Below are 25,469 nucleotides of genomic sequence, written 5' to 3' on the forward strand. Positions count from 1 at the left end.
TATTCTCCTGCACCTTTGGAAGTAAATTTTTTATTCGATGCCAGACATTGTGTGTTTTACCTTGTTGGATGAGGGATATTTTTTTCTTCTCTTGAATATTCTTAAACTTTATTCTGGGGCACAGTTAAGTTACTTGGAAATGGTTGATCCTCTGTGCTTCCTTTTAAGTTTTGTTAAATGGAACCAGTGTAGTTCTTACTGAAGGATTAATTTTGCCACCTTACCAAGGCAAATTCTTTCTGAGATAATCCTTTGGTATTTTGGAAATGTTAACTTTCCACCACTCTCAAAATTCTACCCGCAAGCTGGTTGACTCCTCTCAGGCTATTCGGAGTGTTATAACAAGGTACCATAGATTGGGTGGCTTATAAACAACAGAAATTTATTTCTCACCATTCTAGAGGCTGGAAGTCTGAGACCAGGGTGCCAGTACAGTCAAGTTCTGAGATCCCTCTTTGAGCTACAGACTTGTCCTGGATCCTCACATGGTAGAAAGAAAGTGAGGGAACTCTCTTGAGTTCATTTTATCAGGGCACTAATCCCATTCATGAGGGCTCTACCCACATGACCTAATCACTTCCCAAAGGTCTGACCTCCTAATACCATCACATTAGGTGTTGGGATTCTAAAACATGAATTTGGGACGCCTGGGAGGCTCAGTCGTTAAGCGTCCGCCTTCGGCTCAGGTCAGGATCCTGGGGTCCTGGGATCCAGCCCCGCATTGGGCTCCCTGCTCAGTGGGTAGCCTGCTTCTCCCTCTCCCACTCTCCCTGCTTGTGTTCCCTCTCTTGCTGTGTCTCTCTGTCAAATAAATAAAATCTTTAAAAAAATAAAAATAAAAAAATAAAATATGAATTTGAGGGGGACACAAATAGTCAGTTTATTGCACTCATGGTTGCTACATAAATTGTTGTAGCTACAGGAAATAGGTCTCTATTTCCCAAAGAAAGAAGGGAGAAGTAGCACAGACATTGTCTTGGTTTGTCTCTTAGGATTTTTCTCAGGGAAGACCTTTTTTTCTCCCTGCTCCCCAAAAAAACCCAACAGGCTTCCTCTTAATATCATTGCCCACTCATAGATGAGCACTGATTTATTCTTATTCTGATTTATCCTCTAGTACATTGTCAAAGTATGACTCTTTGTAAAGAGATTTTTTACCTTGGCTGTTGGGAAAAGCAACTAGTCTCAATCTTGTCTGAATTTTGGATAATGTTTCTTTCAATCTTTTCCTTGAAAGATATTTAAAGACGTTACACTGAGCAGAACTCAGTTGGAGACACTTTACAGGTCTCTGAAGCTCTCTTGTTTGCAATTCTCCCCTCCAAGGTATTCTGCCCTCCAAAATCTAGCCTCCTTGGCCCCCCTGGACTCTATCTCCTTGCTGGACAGGCGATGGCATTTCTAAGCCACCATAGAAACCCTGCTTACCCCTGTAAACAGTACCTGTTGTTATGTATAAGGATACAGATCCAGTGAGAGAGTTGGTTTGGATAATCTTTTTAATTCCTTACTGATCTACTACTTTATGATTTCATTTTGTTGGTAACTATATCAGGATTGTAAGCACACAGTTATATACACCTGAATAATAAATGATATATATAAATATGACATTTATACAGTGTAAATATAAAATATTTATAAAAACTGACTGCTCTAACCAAAATGCAAATGTAGTAAAAATTAATAAGACTATCAATATTTCATAAAAAGCCCATGGATCAAACAAGGTAATTTAAACTAGTTTTTCTGTATTTATAAATGAAGAGCAGTCAGAATACTACTTATTAAAACCCATGGGATAGGGCCAAGTCTGTAGTACACAGAAAATTGAGAGCTGAAAATACATTTATTATTAAAAAGAAATAGTAAATGTAATATAAAAAGTAAAAATAAGAACTTCAAAATAAAACTAAAAAATACTAAAATAATCTAATAAGGATAAAGGCAGAGAATACAGTAATAAATTAGAAAACAAACATAAAAAAACAAAATATAAATACAAAATGGTAAAGGAAAATATAAAATAGACAAATTTGGTGAATCAAATTAAGTATGCAAATATACTAAGATTCTTATATGTGAAGTTTTATATTATCACCCGAAGTATACTGTGATGATTTAAAGATGTATACCGTAACATATAAGATAACTGGTAAAGCAAAACAACAAAATTTGGGCTAAAAAGCTAATGAAGTTAAATAAAATCATAAAATTAGTTAATTAACATTCAATTAATCCAGAAGATGGCAAAAAAGAGAAAAAGGAAACAAAAAATGATGGGGCAAATTGAAAGCAATGACAAGGCACTAGACCTAAATCTAAAAATACCAATAGTAACAATAAATATAAAATGTCTTAGCACCCTAAACAAAAGCAAAGATTGTCTAGATGTTTTTTTTTTTTTAGAAACTAGACCAAACCATTAACAAGAACACCACCTTAAATATTTTTGAATATTTAAAGATTTAGTATTTAAACCATTCAAATATTTTTACAACTAGATAATGAGAAAAAAATGGAAAAAATAGATCATGCAAAAGCATAAGAGAGCTGAAGTGGCTATAATATGAGAAAACTCAAGTAGGTTTCAGGGCAAGGGAGATGACAGGGATAAAAGAGACATTTAATAATGATTAAAGGATAATTTCATCAGGAAGCATAACAGTTCTAAATGTGTATGTCACCAGTTACAGAGTAGCAAAATATATGAAGCAAAACCTAACAAAATTCAAAAGAGAAATAAATTCAGTTACAATTAGAGATTTCAACACCCCTCTCTCACTAATCAATTGACAAAGTAGAAAGAACATCAGAAAAGAGATGGAGTACTTACACGTTACTAATAACTGACTTGCACTGATTGATATTTAGAGAACCCTTCACCTAACCAGCAGATTATACATTTTTTTTTTCATGTACATGTGGAACATTCACCAAGAGGGACTCTTCGCTGGGTCATAAGAAAGTCTGAATAATGAAATCATATGGTGTATGTTAGCTGGTCACAATGGAATTAAACTAGAAGTTAATAAAAATAAGATATCAGGAATATGCCCAAGTATTTGAAAAACTAGCAATAGCATCTATTAACCTATAGATAAAGGAAGAAATTGTGTGGAAAATTGAAAACTACTATAAACAAATACTAATGCACACAGTTTCTCAAAATTTGTGGAAAGCAGCTAGAAGAGTAATCAACAGAATATTAGAAGTTATAAATATTCTGTTAGAAAAATTAAGTTATAAAGTGATTTAAACCTCTCATCTTAGGAAATTATAAAAAGAACAGCTTAAATACAAATTAAATAGGAGAGAGATAAAAAACACAAAACCTTGAAGTAGAAAACTGAAAGACAATAGAAAAAAATCAATGAAATAAAAAGTGGTTCTTTGCAAAGATTAGTAAAACTGTTTTCTCACTAGACAGGTTGGGATAATAAAAGAGAAAATGAAAATGACCCAGATCATAAATGGAAAAAACAGGGATATCACAACAGAATATTTAAATGATCATAAGGAAACATCATGCATGAACAATGTTATGTCAATAAGTTTGATACTTACATAAAATGAATACATTCCTTGAAAGGCACATATTACTAAAAACTTAACAATTAAACAGAAAATATGAATATCTTTATACTTATTAAAGAAATAAGCTTTCCCACGAAGAAAATGCCAGGCCCAGGTAGCTTCACTGGTGAATTCCATCTATGTCCTCCCCTAACTTGCCAAGATTTAAGCCCCAACCTGGAGGGTGATGTGAGATCCTTCAGCAACTGTTCAGAGCTGGATGGAGGAGAATTTAGGTCTTTCTTCATAGTAAGTTCTTCATTATAAAACATCAACAAGAAGAAACAACCTCATGTTATTAATATTTATTTTCTTTCACACCATAATTTTAATGTGCTGTTATGCTAACAGTCTCTGTTACTTTTCTTCCTCATATCAATACTCCTCTCATGATGGGAGTACAGTACTTGGAAAGAAGAGAACATGTGTTGGCAGATGGCATAAAATCCATTTCACTTACTTGCTTATTTTGCCCCTTTCCTCCTTTAGAACACATGCAAATGAGAAAGGGACCTGAGCAACCTCCAGTCTCAAAGGGAGAGATCAGGAGAATAACAGGAAGGTACAGCTTTCACTAGGAATAGAACACATGATTTTTCAGACATAGGATCATTCAATAGGAAAAACTTAAAGTACAAGGATATATTGGTATAGAGAGACATTAAAGTCAATAGTGGTTAGATTCACAGGCTCTGAAACCAAAGGACATGGATTTTAATATCAAACACTCATATTTACTGGCTTTGATCTGCTGCAAGTTACATAATTTCTAAGTGCCTCACTTATCTATAAAATAATGAAAATGATAATACCTTCTCCATAGGGTGTGGTAAGGATTAAATGAATTGATGTTAAGTCCCTAGAAACATACATGATTCATAATAGATGCTCAGCAAATGCTAGCTCGTTATTACTATTCTGTCGTACCAGAGGAGAGGTAAAACAACTCATATCTCATGACCTTAATCTCAATAGCAGGAATTGCAGCTTCTGATCAAGGCAATCAGGGCAGAGAGTCTAGCTTAAAGAGACTGGAGAAACATCAGCTACATATTGATGATTCATTGGGGCATTGGTCCTGAACCCTGGATATACCATTAAAATTTCCTGAAGCCCTTTTAAAAACACTGATATTTAGGCTCCAACCCAGAACTATTACATTGGGGTGGCTTGGGGGTGAGACCTAGATAGGTCTTTGAAAAAAAAAAAACAAAACAACTTATTAGGTGAACTTTAAGAACAACCAGAGTTGACAATCAAGAATAGGAAAAGAATAAATGAGAATTCATAAGGACAGAGAGATGACATTTACGGTTATCACACTTTGCTTTAGTTCCTCTACCAATCCAACTATGCTGACTGGAAGATCCAGGTTCCAGTATGGTCAGGTTCTAGCGAGCCCGCTCTTCTAGGCTGCAGAATGTTGCTTTCTTATTGTATCCTCACATGGGGGAAGGGCCAGCTAGCTCTCTGGGGTCTCTTTTATAAAGGCATTAATCCCATTTATAAAGGCTCTGCCCTCATCACCTCTCAAGGACTCCACCTCCTAATACCATCACATTGGGCATTAAGTTTCAACATATGAATGTTAAGAAGACCCAAATATTCAGTCTGTAGCATATACATTATCAAGTGGTAGTGAATGTTACTGAGATTGGGGAGAATACAGGTCTCAATTTCTCGTCGGGTAAAAAAAAAGGCAGACCCAGAGTAAGGTAATGTACTCTGCAAGCAGAAATAGACAAAGGATGTGGAGTAGGGGTAATCACAAGGACACAGAGCAGTTTCTGCAGTGGGGGGGGGGGGGGGGGTAGATGTTTTGGTGATTAGAGAAGAGCAGGCAGGACAAATTTCAGAGGTTGAGATCTTTTTCCTTGGAGATAGTGTGATTTCAGTGAAAACTAGGTTTTTATTGTTTTGTTTTGTTTTTTTAAAGATTTTATTTATTTATTTGACAGAGAGAGACACAGCGAGAGAGGGAACACAAGCAGGGGGAGTGGGAGAGGGAGAAGCAGGCTCCCCGCCGAGCAGGGAGCCCGATGCGGGGCTCGATCCCAGGACCCTGGGGTCATGACCTGAGCCGAAGGCAGTCGCTCAACCAACTGAGCCACCCAGGCGCCCCAATGAAAACTAGTTTTAAGATGAACCCTCAAAACTGGGAACTGAGAAAATAAAGCAGTACAGATGAAGGTTATTGGAGGAGGCAAATAAAGTGTAAAGTCCTGGAAAATGACAGAATGGGATGGAAAAGAGAGAAAAAGAAGTCACTAATGGTGGAAGGAAAAGCTGATGCCTACAATGGTATGAGTCAAAATACCTGACATATTATTGATCATTCTCCAGAAATAAATGATCTTCAGATTCTTCATGCACCAGTTCGGAACAAAAATTCAATTTTCTTTAAGCTTAATGTGCTTAGTATTTAAGTTGAAAAGAGTCCGGTTATTTTATCCAATATGTCAATACAGAAGAATTCAATATAAAAAAATCAATATAAAAAATTAAACACATCATCTCTCATCTTCCACAATAAGTGAATTTAAAGTTTCCAAAATCAGAAAAGGACGCTATTAAGATAATCTGAGAAACTGGAAGTGATAATTTCTGAATGATATTAAAGGCAATTCACGCCTTTACCCTTTCTCCAATCAACAAACATTATTCTCTTCTTGCTTTTCCTTTCTACCTTCCGTTTTGCGGAAAGAAAGAGGAAGGAAGGAAGGAAGGAGGGAAGGGAGGGAGGGAGGAAGGAAGGAAGGAGGGAAGGGAGGGAGGGAGGAAGGAAGGAAGGAGGGAAGGGAGGGAGGAAGGAAGGGAGGGAGGAAGGAAGGGAGGGAGGGAGGAAGGAAGGGAGGGAGGGAGGAAGAAAGGGAGGGAGGGAGGGAGGAAAAAAGGCATGGGGGACACAAGAAGGTAAAACAAAACAAAAACTCTTTTCCCTCCCACCCGCAGCCAGCAGAGAGCGCTGGTGCCACAAGCGGCACAACGGCGGAGCCGCTTAGCCTTCTCTGGGTTCTAACTGCCAAGAGCGAGATACATTGAGGCTGTCCCTGTTGGGAGCCCGTAGTTGACTTGCTGTCGCTGAGCAACAGGAGAGTGGGCGGGACTTGCCATTCGCGTTCGTGCGCGCGACCTACCAGACGGAAGCGGAAGTGTCGGTGGCGCGCGAGTAGGAAGTGGTGATTCCTGGAATAGAGATGGCCGAGCTTGCTCCGCTGCCCCCACTACCCCCCCAGTTTAAGAGCATACAGCATCATCTGAGGACGGCTCAGGAACATGACAAGCGGGACCCTGTGGTGGCTTATTACTGTGAGTCTTTCCGAGTCGCCGTGCCCCTCTTCACGCTCCAGGGCCCACACACCACCCCTTGGTCTTTAAGGCAGGCCCCGCCCCTTCAGCTTTAGACCTGAGCTTTGACCTCTGGCCTGCCCTGGGAACCCAGGGGAGCGCCGCCCTTTTCAGGGTTTACCCCACCGCACCAGCTCTCCGCCCCCTCGCAGGCCCCAGAGAGGCGAAACGTAAAAAGCGCGGCTGGTGTTCGCCGCCTCTCTGGTCTTGTGCTTAAATAGTCTCCAGCTGGCTTCATGGGCTCCTGAGCTAACACGCTGTCTTGAGGTTTTCTGTGCGTACTCAAGAGAGTCTCCTGTCTCGAAAATAACCTGGATGGTTAAGTAACTGTGCTGAGGCTAAAACGAAGCTGAGTGTCCCAAAGACAGTAATGATGTGAACAGAAGGAAGGTAGACTAATTGAAAACATGGTAATAAGTGCAGGTTAAGTAGGACAACATGCAAGCTCATTAAAAAACTCAAAGATGGCGAAATGGAGAGTAGTTGCTACAAAACTAGCCCTTGAATTTGACCATTTTCCCACCCATGAGAATTTTTTGTCTTGACTTCTTTGAATGATACTTGGGTTTGAGACATTTGGTAGTAATACTATGACTTTGGTTGGTTATGAGAAATAGAGTCTACAGTTGGAGAACAGATTAGGTTGTTCAGACTTTTTCCTTTGCAGTAAGTCCAGTAGTTTTATGTAAACTTTAAACTGACTGCAAATAAAACAAGTGACCAAGCAACTGTAATCTTCTGTAAAGGGTTTTTAGCATTGACAGGCTCAATATAATGTGTCCTCTGCTGTGAACATTGTAAGGTTTGCTAAAATCTGGAGTATTGTCTTCCCTATCATACTCCAGTACCCCATTTTCATTTCTCAAGTGTACAAGGCCCTTTTAAACCTCCATGTTCTTCAGTACCTTGGAATGTCTGTCTGTCTTTTTCTTTCTTCACTTGGCAAACTCCTCATGATTCAAGATTTAACTCCAACGTAATCTCTTCTGTAGGCAGTAAGTTGATTATGCCCTAGGCTCTACTTCATTTTGTTCAAATCATGCAGTATGAGTTCCATTATATTTGTTCTTCCAGTTCCTCAAGTAGGGACTGTTAATCATTTATTCACCTTTTATTTATTGGGTTTTCTTCCTGTGTATCAGACATTACCAGGCACTGTGGCTACGGTTCCTGCCTTCATGGAGCTGGTACACAAGTGGGGGAAAGGGGATTAAACAATAAAATGAGAATATTATATGGAATATTAGAAGATTTTGAAGAAAAATAAAGCAGGGAAAAAGAATAGGGAGTACCAGGATTAGGGTGGTAGGGGGTGAGAAGCGGATTTCACTTCAAAGGTACTCGTGGAATGCTTCACTGAGTTCACATCTGAGCCAAGACTTGAAAGGAGTGAAAGGCAGGCTTTGCATCATTGGAAAAGAGTATTCTCAATAGAGGGAATAACATATGCAAAAGTCATGAGGCAGGGGCTTGCTTGAAGGAGGGTCAAGGAGCCCATTGTAACTGAAGTGGATGGAGGGAGGAGAAAAGTGATAAATGTCAGAGAGGTAATTGTAACAATGAGGTAGGAACCCTTATTCCTGTCTAAAGCTAACTGCTATTCATGAGCTCTGTATTATATACCTGTGATAGCCAGGGGCTTTTATTTTCTGTGTCATCATCTTCTCCCTTTTGCTGTATCTTTCTAAATTTGCCCCCGTTTCCTTTATTTAAAAAATAAAATAAAATTTTAAAAAACTCTCACTGTGACATTCTCCTAAAGTTATAGTTCTGTCTGCCTAACCTCAAAGTTAAGCTTAAAATAGTTGTCTGTGTTGTCTTTACTTTCCTATCTCATAGAGCCTTTCAGCTCATTGCAGCCTACTTTTCATGCCTTTTATTTCACTGAAACTGCTCTCCGCAGGGCCATAGACAAACATTTTCATTGCTAAATCCAAGTGGTACTTACAAAATATTTTTTGTTATAAAACATGCATATTAAAGAACACATACAATGTGTATACAGTTTAAGGAATAATAAAATGAACACCAAGGTACCCACTGTATTTGAAGTTATTAGACTTTTTAATTTTTGTCAATCTGGTGAGCATGAAATTCAAGCTAAATTTGCAATTCACTGAGTCTTAATGAGGTTGAGCATCTTTTCATATGTTAATTACCCTTTGTGATTCCCCTTTGAAATACCTATTTATTGCTTTTGTCCTTTTTTTTATTTCAGTGTTTGTCCTTTCTTAAATGTAGATATTACTCTTTTGTTACATGCATTGCAAATGTCTTCTCCAAGTTCATAGTTTGATTTTTCACTCTATTTATGAAGTCCTTTGATGTTCAAAAGTTCTTAATTTTAAAGTATAGCTAATTTATCACTCTCTTGTAACTTATATTCTGATTTTCTAGGACTTGATTTCTTTTCGTCTACCTTCTTTGGGACTTTGGCTTCCTGGATTTACAGATGGGTATCATAAATTCTGGAGAATTCTCTGCTATTATCTGTTCAAGTATTCTCTACTGAAATTTTGATTAGACATGTGTTGCACTTTTCTCCTTTATTTGTCTCTTAATATTTTCATAGTTTGCATCCCTTTGTCTCTCTGTGCTACGTTCTATGTAATTTCTTTAGGTCTGTGTTCACCTCCATATATCCTATTGTATCACCCATTTATTGAGTTTCTATTTTCATTTTTTATTTCTGGATGTTCTCTTTTTTGTTGTTTTTAAATCAACCTAGCCATTTCTGATAGTCTTTTGTTACTATATTTTTTAAACACTTGTATTTCTTTAAATGCTTTAAAAATACTTGTTTATACTTGCAGTCTCGTAATTCCTGTAGCTGCCATATATATGGGTCTGATTTCTGTTGTGTAAGAGAAGACTGCTCTTGGTGACTTATTGTGATTTGTGCTCTACACATACCAACCAGTGTTCTTCAAACTTCAGTATGCAAGAAATTCTATAGGAATCATCTCCCCAATTCTCAGCTTGTTGCTTCTCTGACAAAGCTCCTTTGATCAGGGTAGCAAAGTAGTATGCTGCTTCTCTTTTCCCACATCCTGTTCAAATTGCTCTTCTCCTACTTTAAAGAAGAAAGGCAAGCTCTCATGTATCATGAGTATTTTTATGGTGTGTTGCCCTGGGAAGGAAGGTGGAAAACCTTCCACGGTGTCCAGAAAAAAGGGACAATTCGAATTACTGGTGTAGTGAAGTCTCTGTTAATTAAGGTATTAAGGAGAGCATCCTGTCTTTCCTGTTTTATATGGAAGAAGATCAGAGTAAAGAATAAGCATTTATTTGAAAATGCAGGGCATGAGAAAGGATGTCAAAAGCAACATTTTAATTTGGGGAATGAAGACAGAACATTTTATGAGGGGGAAGAGGAGGAATTATCCTTAGATATTAGTAGCCATTGTTTGATCATTTGGGATTTTATCTGGAAGGGCGGAGAGGAACAGTTTGGGACCAGAGTCATGTATGAGTGGGTGTGAAAAGATTTAGCTGTGGGGACGAGGACAAGGAAGGACCACAGTGGAAAAGTCTCTTTCATATGTTGCTTACATTTATAAGTATATCTGTTAAGGGTAAAGCCTCATGTTAAAACCAGGCCTGTGTTGCAGTGTTCTGAATTCCCAAAATGTAAGAGTTTTCATGAAATGACCTAACCTTTTCATTTTCTATTCATTATTTTAAAGAATATCATTCCTGATACAAGAGCCAAACAACAAAAGAGAAATGCTGAAGTGGGTAGTGCCTTGTTTCATCCAAGTGCCTTAAGGATCTGTGGCTTACTGAAATTTTGGAATTAGAATTCAGATGAGATGAGGCGAATGCAGATGTGGCTTAACATATTTATTCGAATTGAAAAATTATGTCATATTTTTCTGAGAAAGTAAGCCTCCACTGGCTGGCTGGTTTGGCATTAACAACAGGTTTTACTCTTAATGTTATATGGCAGACATTCTCAAACTAAATGAGCCTAATCCTCAGCTCTGAGGTGTTTTTTTTTTTTTTTTTTTTTTTTTCCAGAAATACATTAAAAACAAGTGATAAGAGAAAAACATTTAAATTGTTTTTGAGTTTTGTTTGTTTTGTTTTGGTTTGGTTTTCTTTGCCAAAGGATGTTGAACAGTATTTCAGTTTTCCCAATCCTGTTGGTGTCTTAGAATAATCCTGTCTCAGTGTCATGAAAGAAAATGATAAATCTTTGTAAGATTTTTTTGTATGCTTCACAGAATTGAGAAAGTGAATAACTCTAATGATGGGGTGACAAATCCTTTTCTAGTTTTAAAATAAATTTTGAAGCTGACCTATATGAAATGTCAGCTAAGAGATTATTAAAAATAGTATTTGATGATAGGTGATATATATGCTTTTTAGCCTATAACCCAGAAGGAAAGGAATTAAAAGAATTCAGTGATTTTGCTGTGATAAAACTTCCATTCTTATCTGCTGCTTTATATGAATGAATTTTCTCTCATGTTAAATTTGTAAAAATATAAGTGGGAACAGAACCAATTCTGGTTCTGTATGACAATAAATCATACTGATTCCTAGATACACAGTTTAGCTGTGTATAAGATGCATTTCCAATAAATTTTACCCTTTTTTAATGATTGAAATGTGTAGCATTGATACTGTTTTGATCAATTATGCATTACAATAATCACATAATTTTAACACTCAGAGGAACTCCAGAGGAAAAATTTTTAACACTTAGCATCTTATCTCACAGGAAGTTTTGATAAGTTTAAACTTCAATTTTTATACATTTTTTGTTGCAGAGGATTATGATAACCAAGTTAGGACTTTTGAGCATACAAATACATTCTTTTAATAAATTCTATAGGATAAGTAAATGGGAGTATAGGTTAAAAAGTTACAAAATGTATTATTTCTGATGTTTAAAGAAGGAGCTTTGTATGTTTTAAAATTATATCAAGTTGTTATGATACAGTTGAAAGAATACTATAATTTTTAGATGTATATATCTGATGTACAGAAATTACATCTTTTATACTTAAACATCTGATGAAAAGTGGTAGGTACCAACTTAAAAATGTGTGAAGGGATGTATTTCTATAATCTTAGTGCAAACAATTTTCTAAATTTCTAGAGCAAAGAATTTTTGGTGAGAAAAAAATCAAGATTATTACACTGAAATACTTGCTGACTGGTAAAGCTCCATACTCTCTTTTACATGCTGCTCCTTACCTGGAATCACTGACTTCCTCTTAACCTGGCTAGCTTATTCTTACTGACTCAGTACAAATTACACTTTTTGAACCGCTTTCATTACCTCATAAGGATGGTCTGGAAGTTGTTCCAGTGTGCCTCTCATCTTACTTACATTGTATCATATACACTGATTTACCTTTTAATCTTCTGGATTCTCCTGGAGGACAGGGATTAATATCTTGTTTTCTCTTACCACCTGGCACATAACTGACACTCGTAAATATTTAATAAATGCCATCTCTCTGAATGTTATTAATATTTCACTAGAGTGTAAGCTCTATGAGAGTAAGAAGTATGTCTTATGTTGGTGATCTTTGAATCTCTAACTCCTAATAGGGTACCTAAGACACTGTGGATGTGTGTAAATTTTGTCTGTTGATTGAATAAATGAACTGTATAGTAACTATATTAATTTATGGCTTTTAACATGTTCTAATTACGGTGAGAAAATGCAATGGAAAGAATTCCAGTGCTCTTTATTTTATAACTTACCCTACTATATTTATAATGAGTTTTAGATTAAGTTATAGGTATGTTCTCAGGATGTACCCATTGTGCCTCCTCCATTTCAGTATTAAATGATTTCCAAAAATGATTTATCTCTGGCCTTAGTGTGAATACTCTAATGTTTTATCATTTTTTAATTGTTACCTTAATATTTCTATATTTCTTTGTTGTTTGGTCTTTTGTTTTCTTTTTAAATCAGGAATGTATATTAAAGTGCTGTGTATCAAATTACTTTTTTTACTATTTGTGCAAGTGCAGATATGCTTATACTTCTTTGAACTTATTAATGGAGTATGTAATAAAAAAAAATAGTAAATGTCCTTCTATTTGAAACACCCCTCCATCCCTGGAAAGAATCCCATTAGTTTTTTTTTTTTAATTAAACTTTTTATTTTGAGGTAATTATAAATCCACATGCATTTGTCAGAAATAAGACAAAAAGATCCTATGCCCTTTACGCTGTGTCTTCCAGTGGTAATAACTTGCAAAACTATACCATAATATTATGACCAGAATATTGACATTGATAAAATCCACCAATCTTATTCATACCTCCCCAGTTTTATGTTTATTCCTCTGTGTGTGTGTGTGTGTGTGTGTGTGTTGTTTAGTTCTAAACAGTTTGTCAGGAATAGGTTCCTATATCACCATGGTCAAGATAGAGAACAGTTCCCTAAGAATCCCCTGTTACTCTTTTGTAGCTACACCCATCTTTGTAGCCACACCCATCCCTTCTCAACCCATTGCTGCCCCGTCCCTTAGCAGCCACTAACCTATTCTCCATTTCTAAAATTTTATCATTTAAAAAATATTATATAAATGGAGTCGTATGTTACATACCCTTGTGGAGTTGACTTTTTGTCCACTCAGCAAGTAGTAATTGCCTGGAAACTCATCTCAGTTCTTGCATGTACCAATACTTTGTTTCTTTTTTTAATGCTCAGTAGTATTCCATGGTATGTATGTACCAGAATTTAGCAGTTTAACCATTGAAGGACATTTGGGTTGTGCTATGGTCTGAATGTTTGCCTCCCCTCTCCCCAATTCATGTTGAAATCCTAACGCCCCAAAATGATGGTATTAGTAAGTGAGGCCTTTGGGAGATGATTAAGTCATGGAGCCCTCATGAATGGGATTAGTACTATTAGGAAAGAGAGCCCACAGAGTTCCCTGCCTTCCTAGTGTTTTATTTTATAAGAAACCGGCAAGTTGTTTTCAAAAAGATTGACTGCACCATTGTACATTCCACTCAGCAACATGAGTGGTGAGTGAACCAGTTTCTCCACATTATCGCTGGCATTTTGTGTGTCACTGTTTTTTATTTTAGTCGCTCTGATATGTTGATATCATGGCTTTAATTTTTATTTACCTGATAGCTACTGAAATTAACATCTTTTCTTGTGCTTATTTACTATCTGTATATTACCTTCAGTAAAATGTCTGTTTTTGCCCCTCCCGCTTTTTAACTTTACTTGGTTTTTAGAGTTCTTAATATATTGTAGTTACAAGTCCTTGTTTTGCAAATATTTTCTCCCAGTCTGTAGCTTCTCTTTTGTCTTTATAACAGGGTGTCACAAAGTTTTGATTTTGGTAGTACCCAGTTTTATCAGTTTTTCTTATATCATGCTATTGGTGTCAACTCTGTGTTTTATCATGTATATTTCTTAATGTCCTAGTCTTTATTTTTTGTTTTTCTCCTGCAAGAAGAGTTCCTAAGTAATACTGATTGAGTCTTTTTTTTTTTTTTTTAAGTGTTGCCATTGTCAGATTTTTAGTAAAGATGTCATGCTAGCTTCCTAAATATTGTTAAGAAGGTTCTCATATCTGACCTGGATTAAAACACAGATTTCTCTTTTTTTAGATTAAAGAAAAGTAATTGATAAAGCAGAACTTTGCGCTTTTGCAGGGGGAATTATTTTACATATTTATCAGTTTCTTCAATTTGAAATATTTTTGGCCCAGTATTGATATATTAAATAAAGTTTTCTGGAATATCTCCCATTTCTGTCAGATTTGAAAATTTATTAGCTAGAAATTACGAATTTTTTGAGATTCATTAGAGAGCACGAGCTGGGGGAGTGGCAGGAGGGGAAGAGAGAAGCAGACTCCCCACAACCCTGAGATCAGGACCTGAGCCAAAATCAAGAGTTGGATACATAACCGTCTGAGCCACCCGGGTGCCCCAAATTACAAATTTTGCCTTTTCTCGCTTCCCTCATATCTCTCACAATCAGTCAGTCATTAAATTTTTAAACTTTTACTTATCTCCTCAGTTTGTTTGGTATATCATGCCCTCATCTTACACCTAAACTACTGACAGGGCTTCTTCCTAGGTTCTACTTCAAACAAGTAATCCCTTTAGCCACCAGAAAGATCTGCTTTAAGTGCTTAGTTTAAAAAGAAAAAAAAAGTAAAAGAATGATAGAGTTGACTGGAAACACTTAGAAATTCTGTATGACCCAAACAGTACAATTAATTTGAAAAACATTGCAAAGGAAAAATATTTCCAGTAGATGAGACAGAGGCCCAGTATCCCGGATATATAAAATACTCATACAAAACTATTTTATAAAAACTAAGATCCCCATAGATAAATGGACAAAGAGCACGTATGTGTAACTACTAAAGGAGGGAATTATTAACATTCAGTTTAATTAGTAATGTAAATTAAAATGTTAATTAGTAATGTAAATTAAAATTAAAATAAAATACAAAGAGCATGTATGTGTAACTACCAAAGGAGGGAATGCTAATTATTAACATTCAGTTTAATTAGTAATGTAAATTAAAATTTTTTTGGCTGTAAAATTGTAACTCAGTGCAAATGAATATATGGTGAAATCGCCATTGACAAGGCTGTGTGAATTGGTACAAAGTTTTGGAAACCATTTTGGCAAAATGAATGGAATTGTAAAAATATCTCTAATTCAGTAATTCTAGTTTTGGAAAGTTTGTGCTTAGGAAATAATCACAAATATACTGAGAGCATTATGTGGAGTCTTCTGGATGATTATTTATACATTTGTGAAAAATACAGAACAACCAAAATATATGTCAATGTGGAAATGGTTAATTAAGTTATCTTAATCTACTGGGTGGAAAGTAATATAATCAGTTAAGAATTACAAAGCATCTTTTGTAACATGGGAAGAAGTTTATATGAAAATGCAGGATATAAAATTATATAATATGAATTGAACTTTTTAATGTGTATATACTTGGAGAAAAAAATTGTGGCTTTTAGGTTCATGGATACTGTTTCTTTTGATTGTCTTTTTTGTTTATTTTCTGTTCTATAAGTGAACATGTTCCATTCCATAAAAAATTTAAAAACAAAAGCTTTATTAAGGACAGATTCATTTTTAAAAGCCACCTATAATAGCTCCATATAAGTGCCCTTAGTGATTTGAACTCTGAATCATCTTTAGCAGTTCTGATCAAGCTGAATTTTATTCTGTTTCTGGAACCTCTCTCATTTTCTCTTGTCTTCAAGCCTTCCAACATTGTATTCCCTCTGCCGTGACAACTCTTTCCTTCTCCACCACCCCCACTCCACCTTATCCTTAGGCACCAGCTTGAATGTCACTTTTTCAGGGAGGCCTTCTCCTAAACTTCCAAAGGTGCTTCTTTTCTGTGTCCTCATTGTGTCTTGTAAGGCTACCTTAATTGCTTTTCATTCATCTATTATTTCTTCCATTTAAACTTCAGGCTTGTACCCTTCTGGGTGCTTTTTATTTATTTACTATGCCATGTAGTGCTAGGCCACTAGAGATATTTACATAATAAAGAAAAGGTGCTCAAAAAAAAGTTTGTTAAATTGATCTGTATTTTAAGGCAACAGTGGTCCCTAGAGGGAACTATGGCCACATAGTTGTCACTGAATAAAGAAACCAGACAACTAACATTCATGTAGTTCTTGGCATTTGTAACAACACTTTCTTTCAGGATATCTGATTTGAACCCCACAATCATCCTGGTTCTTCTCTTAGGAAGTGATGGAACCAGGAACTGAATGGTAAATGCTAGATGAGAAATAACTTATGGAAAATTGTTGATGGTAGGTAGTAATTAGAAAACCAATTGTGGAGTGAGTGAGGGTAAAGGGCCTAGTCAAACTGATGAAAAATGAAAGGGGGGCAGAAAGGCAGTGCAGTAATCTGGGAGATTTCTAATAAATGAAGAGTAGAAATGGAGGACAAGCTTGATGTTATTAACATAACTCTGAGCAGCATGTGTCTCTTTTTTTTTCCTTTAATGAAGCCAGAAAATTTTTGAGTCTCTACTAAATGTGGACACTGTATGATACATATTTTGATTCTATCAGGTTTGGTGTTGTAGATAAAGCTAAACCCATAAAGATTCTGTCCTTTGAAATTTGGTTAAGTAACTAAACATAGTTTCGAGTGTGATTTTTCAAAGTTTCCTCTAGGGGGTGACAGTGTATAATTAACAGACTTTGAATGAAAAGTGTGTAAGTGCTCTTTGAGAGTCATTTGTTTATATGATCACTGGAAAATTAAATACAGTCGTTCAGGAAGTTGCAAATAGGTATGGCCATTTCAATTCTGAGATGTTACAGGACCTACAGTGTAAAATTTTTAAGTTTAATTTAAAGGCTAAATAATATTGGATTTTTTTAATTGCTGTGTTAAGTCAGATGGATTTTAGGATTAATAATCAGTTGCCTATTATTTTTTCTGTTGTTAATGACACTGAAATTGGATCTTTTAAAGCCAGTGAGACAAACTTAACTAAACCTATAAAAGATAAGCAATTTTTCCCTGTTTTTACTGATTCCTGAATCTCTGTGATTAATTGAAGCCCATAGTCCTGCTGTCTAAGTACTTATTTTTTATTATAGGCTGACTCAGGATCCTTTACTGTAGCAATGACAAGTTAATAATGAAAACACAAAGAGTTGGACACCTGATTTATCCATTAACATTCCATTTATTTACCTTATGTTTGTTTTTGCAGACGTGCTGTAAACATGAGTTTTACTTTGTAAAAAATGGTCATTTTAATAGTTACTCCTTTTTTTGAGTAAAGTAAATCAGTTTTTAGACTCGCCTATCCCTGAGGTTGAAGGGACAGGGTCAGTGGTGTCAAGTAATTCGTCCTTCACTGTTACTGTCTTTCTTTGGCACCCATGCAAGTTTAAAGCATCTTTGGTAAGGTTCATTTTTTATGACAATTATGTTTGATGTTCAAAGTGAAAACTGACTTTTTAGCAGCACGTTATTATATAAGAGGTTTCATTGCTTAAGTTCCTGCTTTCATTCAATCCGTCATTTATTTTTCTGTAGCTTGTCAAGGTTTTTTGGTGGTTAGATATTTTTTAACATTAGTTACTGCTTCTCTTTGGGAGCACTTTGGATTCTTTTGTGCCTCCACTATGGGCTTATTAGATACTCCTCTTTGTTTTTTTTTTTAGTAGTTGCTTTAGCATTCATGTTAATTTAGTCTACTACCGTATAATATACCCCCTCACATTCAAGGTAAAAACTTTACTTTCTTTTCCCTTCCCCTGTCCTTTGGCTATCGTTGTCATACATTTTACTTATAAATCTGTCATAAGCCCTAACCTACATTTTAATTTCTTTAGTTGTCATTTTTTTGAAGAAATTTATAAAACAAGGAAATGGAATTTTGAAATACTTTCCCACATAATTACCATTCTCAGCACTCATTACTCCTTTCCCTATATCCAACTTTTAAATCGGGTATCATTTTCTTTCCTGTTGAAGAGCTTTACCATTTCTTATACAGGCTTGCTGCCAGTGAATTCTGTCAGTTTCTATTGTGTGAAACAAGCTTTTATTTCATATTTATTTTTGCTAGTTTTGCTGGGTAAGGAATTTTAATTTTTCTGTTTATATTTTTCTTCAGCACTTTTTTCTTTTTCTTCTTCTTTTTCTTTTTTTTGGCCACACCTGTCCACCTGTCCTCTTTGGGGAATCCAGTTACACCTATTTTAGAACACTTGGTATTTTTTCCTAACTCACTGAGACTCTGATTTTCTATTTCTTTTTCTTTTCGATCCTTTTTCCCTGCTTTGAGTAGTTTCTGTTGCTACGTTCTGAAGTTCACTTAATCTTTCTTTTGTGGTGTCTAAACTGCTATTAATACTGTCCAGTAAATTTTTCATTTCAGATGTTTTTCATCTCCAGACATTCCATTTGTGTTCCTTTGTGCATGTTTTGTTTCTCTCATTTTATTCATGGTTTCCATTAAATACTTCATCATGATTTCCCAGTAATTTAATGTCACTGCTGTTTCTGGTATTTTGTTATTGTTCAATCTTAATTGGGCTATTCACATTCTCCTGCTTATTGCCATCTGTAGTAATTTTTGATTGGTGGCAGGACATAGTGAAGTTTAAGTTCTTGAATGTCTGGATATTATGGCCTTTGAACAGATTTGATCTGGCCAACAATTAAGTTAGTTGCAGTTAAGTGTGATATGTTTGTGTCTTATTTTGTTTGTTTTTTGTTTGGGGGCAAGTCTAAAGTAGCTCTAAGGACAGGATAATCCTACTAAAGCATACCATACCACTTGGGGTCTCCACTAAATATCTTGGGGGAGCATTTAGGACTCTTCACCCTGGTCGGACCTTGAATGCATCTAAGCTTTGGGGATGGTCCGGCTCACAGCTTCCACTCACTCTTCGTCTGACTTTGTGGAGTTCTCATCTACATGTGCATCTTGTAGTATTCAGTTTAGCCTCGAGTTTATCCCAGTACAGATTTCTGGGATTCTTTCCTGCATGGCTTCTCTTCTACAGAACTCTGCCCCTCCACTTAATTGCTGCTTCAGTAGTCCTGAGCTTTAGTCTGTTTTCTCAACTCTACTAGAGTGTATTCTGCTTGAGGCTCCCCCTCCCCGTTCCTTAGTTTAGAATGTGCCTCCAGGAAGAATGCTGGACTGATCATTGGTGGAGTCATCTCATTTGTTTCCTTTCTCCAGGTGTCATGGTTTTCCCATCTATTTCTATTTGTGAAAAAGTGGTTCATATATTTTGTCTAGTTTTTTGTTGTTTATCGTGGAATGTCAAGTCTAGTTACTGCATCGTGGCCATCTGGTCTCATTTTAGTAATCAAGTAGTCGCTTAGCTTTTGCTCTGTACCAGCACAATCTTTTAGTAAGAACTCAAGAGTAGCTCACTTTTTCTTAAGGCTACTATATTATGACAGGAGCTCCAAAAATATTTGTTTAATGAAGGAATGAGCAAAGTAAATACCCTTTATTGAGTAGACCCTCATTCATACTGTCCTTTTTATCTTTGACTCAGTTCCTTCACAAAAGCTAATACTAACCATATAGCAGGTATTTACAATATACTTATGAAGAGAGTAGTATATTCAGTTCTGTTTATTGGAATAAAATCTTTTAAACATCAGTATAAATCATAATGATTCCTATTTGAGTGCCATGTTTATTTAACCTGTCAAAGCATCACTCTTCATAATTGCTTTTATATATCTTTTTTTGTGTGTTTATATCATGCATTTCATAGTTTTATATTTCTTATGTATAAGCAAGGATGTGTTAGAATGTTAATGTTTAGATTTTATGGAACTTTGAATTACACATACCTTCAGGATTAGTAAATGTTTATCTCTTAAATGCCTCACATTAAATTAAAGTTAGGTTGGAAAGTGTTTAATCCTTTTGCAAATGTGCCTCATTACTCATCTTCAAATAATATTTATTCATAAAAATAAACACATTTCTTTGATGAAATAAATCAAATATATTTTCTTATAGATGATTTTAGCTAGATATTTATTCTGTTTTAGTAGATAATTTTCCATGTTAGACATTAATTTTTCATCATCCTGCTGCTGCTACAATGAATTACTTGTCTTGAGCTCTATATGAAAGTGATTCCTTTTTCCATCCTTTATGGCAAAAAGATCTTCTGGTGTACTTATTAATTTTCACAAGTAGATTTAAGGTCTTTTTGCTTTTATTAATATTAAAAAATGTATCACAAGATAATTTTCTGCATTAATTTCCCTGTTTTTACTGATTCCTGAATCTCTGTGATTAATTGAAGCCCATAGTCCTGCTGTCTAAGTACTTATTTTTTATTATAGGCTGACTCAGGATCCTTTACTGTAGCATTTTGAATATGAGATATTCAAAAATGTTAAAGCCAGGCCAGTTTTATCGTAAATATTTCCAATTCTGAGGTGATTCTTCCCAGTTCTTCAATTAAAGGTGTTATTATGTTATTATGTAATAATGTCCTTGTAATTGCAAAGACTTAAATATGCATGTAAACCAAGAAAGAAAGTGCGTGCCTGTGAAACCAATTAACTATATCATCATTACATTGTATTTCAGATAACAACCATCTGTGTTAAGGTTAACTTTTAAAGGATAGGAGCTGATACTTGTTTTTATTTGTGTTGTGAGGGAGGATGATAATGGCTGTGGTGATATGAATTGGGAATAATTTGATTTTTTTTGTAAACAACAGAAGTAGTTAAAAATAATAACAAACTAGAAACTGAGAATTGTACTTTTTACATATGAATAAATCACTTAAATCACTTTCTCATGGTAACAAGAGAACTGCCCAATTAATTTCTGCACGTTTGCTTAATGGTTAAGTCCTAGGTAGATGGCTGCCACTAAAGCCAATGTGAACCTAAAAATCAACCTCATTTTTTCAACCTATCTATGCTGAATAGCCATTTATCCCCAAAGTTGGTTCACCAACTACACTCTACAACCTACACTTCATGGATTGTAGGATTCGTACAGTATTCACTACTCTGTTAGGAAGATAGGAGAAAGACCTCCTAGGAACATGAAACTGTACTGTATTTCCTCACATTATCATGATATCCTGTTGGCCAATAGTATATATATAGGTAGTGAATAATTAATTAATGTCTGTTAAGTTTTCTGTGCATGTTTTTGGGTGAGATGGTTATTAAAATAGATTGACATGTGTTTGAAATAGTCATTTGGGAGGTTGGGAAGGCAAGTATTAAGCTCATTTGAGGTCGATATATTTATATTTATATTTATATTTATATTTATATTGGTGCTCATCTGCCAGTGGTCTCTATTGCTCATAATATAGGCATAGAGAAAGAGGATAGTTGGGTTTAAATATGAGTGTCCTTTTGCCATAAGACTATAGTAAAAAAATTAAGGGGTAGAAGGAGCTAGCGCAGTAAAGTTTTAGAAAAATACAAAATCAAAGCTGGTTGCAGAGAGAAGTTAAAGGAGAAAAGACTGTAATTAAGAAATAGACACCAGTGAACTGCCCACCTGTTTTAACAGACATAGTTTCAAGTTGGAAGAAATGGAAATTGTGTTTAGAGTTGGTGCTTAATATATTGATTTTGGAAGTATAGCAGTTTGAGATTGTAATTTAATTATGGAGTGAGTGGCTTGTATGGGAGAGTGCATATAATTATTAGAGTCAATAAGAATTGAGAACATAGTTCTGTGTATTAGGATTAGATTTGCTTTCTTATTGCTGAAAATCTAAAATAACAATAGCTAAGTTAGATAAGGACTCATTCCCTCATTTAAAACAAAGTCTGATGTTGTCAGTACCCAGCGTGTGTCAATTCCATGAAGTTATCAGGGACCCAAACACTTTCCAATTTCGCAACTACAAGCCAACACATGATTACCATTTCCAAGGTTGCCTTGTGGTCTAAGATGTCTACTAGTGTTTCAGTCATACCATTTCTGTTTTAGACAGCAGGAAGAAGAGGGAAAGGGTCAGTAAGATCTTTCCTTTCCTGTCATTTCCCCTTTAAGATTACTTCCAGAATTCTCTCCCAACAGCTTCTAACAACATAGCATCAGTCTTAGTTGAATGGCCATATGTGGCTTTGAAGAATACTGGGAAATGTACTATTTGACTAGGTACATTACAACCCCCCCTTAATAATATAGGGATCTCATTAGCAAAGAAGGTAGGAAGAAAGAATGTGGGCGGGCAGTTAGTAGTCTCTGCCACAAGTATTGATTATCCATGTGAACAGCCAAATTTTCAAGATGATGGAAGGACAAGGAAGGACCTTGAGGTCCTTGGTCAGTTACAAGAATTAACAAGATCAAGTGGAAGAAAGGGGCTTGAGCTTTAGGTCAGACATGGAGAGAATACTGTAAGTAGCAGTGGTATGCAAAGAAAAAAAACAATCATACTTGCCAATCCTGACATAGGAAGAATTATGTAAGAGAATTTCTTCAAGTGACATCTAGGGTTTAGTTAAGACAAAGAGGGAGAGGAATCTGAGGAGATACAGGGGATATTGCTGATTATAAAGCAGTAATTTCATGTAATATGGTAAAAGAATGGGGCCCTGAGGAAGAAGTATGGGGTAGGTTGGGGTAAGAAAATATAGTTTATAGTTGAGGGGAGTAAGGATGTAATGAGTAATGATTCTTAACCTTATGATCTCCTATCCATATGAGTTAAATTAATCTCTAATATATCATATAAATTATATATTATATATATTGATGCAGATACTATATTCTAAAAATACTGCATGTATTTTTTTTTTTTAAAGATTTTATTTATTTGAGAGAGAGAGAATGAGAGAGAGAGAGCACATGAGAGGGGGGGAGGGTCAGAGGGAGAAGCAGACTCCCCGCTGAGCAGGGAGCCTGATGCGGGACTCGATCCAGGGACTCCAGGATCATGACCTGAGTCAAAGGCAGTCACTTAACCAACTGAGCCACCCAGGCACCCAAAATACTGCATGTATTATTAAAGATACAGAAACATAGACATTTTTAAAGAATGATTAAAAATTACCAGTAGAAATGCTAAAATTTTTTTTCCTACACTCTAGCCAGTCCCTGGGATCATGTAGGTCCCAAGGGCGCAGTTTCAATATAGCATAGGGTAGGGACTCTGTTAGGGGAAATATGAGTAACCTGGCATGGAATTGATCCCTACTCTCAAGCAGAAGCCTTCCTCTTAAAAATAAGATCAAGAACGCATAAAATTCTTGGTAAAATTTTGGTAATACAGTAAGACATAGCAAGATTAAATTTGGAGGACGTTAAAGCATATTATCAGTGGAGATACTGTCATGTGCTAGAGATGGCATTTGATCTGTGATCTGAGCAAATCAAACAGCCAGGAAACATAAAAAGTAAAAATATGCAGGGGCACTGGGTGGCTCAGATGGTTAAGCATCGGACTCTTGATTTCAGCTCAGGTCGTGATCTCAGGGTCTTGGGATGGAGCCCCGCATTGGGTTCCGCGCTCAGTGCATAGTTCGCTTGCCCCCCCCCCCCCCCGCTTCTTCCCCCACTTGCACGCGCACATTCCCTCTTTTTCTCTCAAATAGTCTTTTTAAAAGTAAAAATATATTAAAGAGGGAACCACAAAATCATTAGAGAAAGGAAGGATCACTTATTAAGTGTATTTGAGATAGGTGCCCGTAACTTGTGGAGGAGAGGAAATGCGAGTTGAAGAGTTAAATTTGAAAATTTAAAACCATAGGAAAAACTAGAAAAATCATGTAATTGAATATCTGGTCCCTTGGAGAAAGAACTTTCCCAAGCTTAGAATTTACATGGGGGAGAAAAAAGGAAATAATAACTTTGAGTACATAAATATTTCAAGTCTCTGTGTTTTAAAACAGATTCAGAAATTGAAAGATGGCATATTTGCAGCCAATATGTTTGTTTTCCAAAGAGTTCATGTGATGCACTATAGAAGAAGAAATGCAACAAAAACCCTGGGAGAAGAAACCTGAACAGCTCACAAAGAGGAAGTGTTGGGGAGTTCAGTCACAGATCTAAGAAGAAAAGGACCTAAGACAGGCACAGATCTTGAACAGCTCAAAAGAGATGTGACTGGTTTAAAAGGAGAGGGTGTTCAACCATGCTTTAAGAGGTGTGGGGAATGGGGAGGTGGGGAGAGATCATTAAAACATTATAGACAAATGGGTAAAGGACCTAGCCATGTTGCTAAAAAAAAATATGACTGGTTAAAAAAAGAAAGAAAAAAAATTTGGTCACATTTGTTATCAAAGCAGGAGACATTTAAAATGAGCAGGTTTTTCTGTTTTTCAAATTAGAATTGGTCTTGGGTCAAAGTGATACCCTGTGCTGACTGGTGTGCAGAGAAAAAAAAAGCACTATGCTTTTTATACTGTGTGGCAATGTAAATCTGTACAGTACTTTTGGAACTCCCATTTTTCTTGTTAATGACTAGATGGATCAAACCCTGAAATTTGATCTGTGAAAATAAATACATTAATAAATTAAACATCAAACTCTGTAATATGAGATAGTCCTAAAAGCCTGAGTATTAAAAAGTAGTATCTTCAGATAAAGCTTTTAAAATTAAAAACATAATAAATAACTGTGTATCATGTATATCTTAATATATTTTTAAAGAAGATATTGAGTAGGCATAATTGAATTGGAAATCTTGAGAGTAACTAGCAGATACCAAGCTATGTTATAAAGCTCTAGTAAATAAAGCAGTGATAGGCCAGTAGACTAATGAAGCAGGATAGACAATATACAGAATTGGGCCCTTTTATCCCGTGGAAGCTTAATATATGATAATGAATGATAAAAGTGGCATTTAAATCAGTGGGGCAGAATGAGCTATTCTTTCATCCATGTATTTATCTATTCAGAAAATGTTTATCGAAGTCCAAGCACTATCCTACATGCCAAGGGTACATCAGCAAACCAAATAGATTAAAATCGCCATCATCACAGAATTTAAATTCAAGTTGGAGTAGAGATGGTGGATAAATAAGTAGAAGATGATTACTTGCTGAGAGAAAAGTAAAGCAGGGAAG

At 35.7% G+C, this 25,469-nt stretch overlaps 2 protein-coding genes across 2 annotated transcripts in view; one reads left to right on the forward strand and one right to left on the reverse strand.

The window, feature by feature from the left end:
- The window catches only part of NMBR (neuromedin B receptor), a 57,295-nt gene extending 50,459 nt beyond the window's left edge, over window positions 1–6,836 (reverse strand). Inside the window, exon 1 of the mRNA XM_045865639.2 lies at window positions 6,714–6,836. The gene's annotated coding sequence lies outside the window, so the exon portion shown is untranslated. The remainder of the gene's footprint in view (window positions 1–6,713) is intronic.
- The window catches only part of VTA1 (vesicle trafficking 1), a 64,144-nt gene continuing 45,393 nt past the window's right edge, over window positions 6,719–25,469 (forward strand). The window contains exon 1 of the mRNA XM_045865640.3: window positions 6,719–6,885. Within this exon, the coding sequence (XP_045721596.1) occupies window positions 6,774–6,885 (112 nt within the window). The 5' untranslated portion in view covers window positions 6,719–6,773. The remainder of the gene's footprint in view (window positions 6,886–25,469) is intronic.

Source organism: Mirounga angustirostris, unplaced genomic scaffold (assembly GCF_029215605.1).
Source record: "Mirounga angustirostris isolate CCGP_5_RB_7025 unplaced genomic scaffold, mMirAng1.0.hap1 SCAF_8, whole genome shotgun sequence".
NCBI classification, from domain to species: domain Eukaryota; kingdom Metazoa; phylum Chordata; class Mammalia; order Carnivora; family Phocidae; genus Mirounga; species Mirounga angustirostris.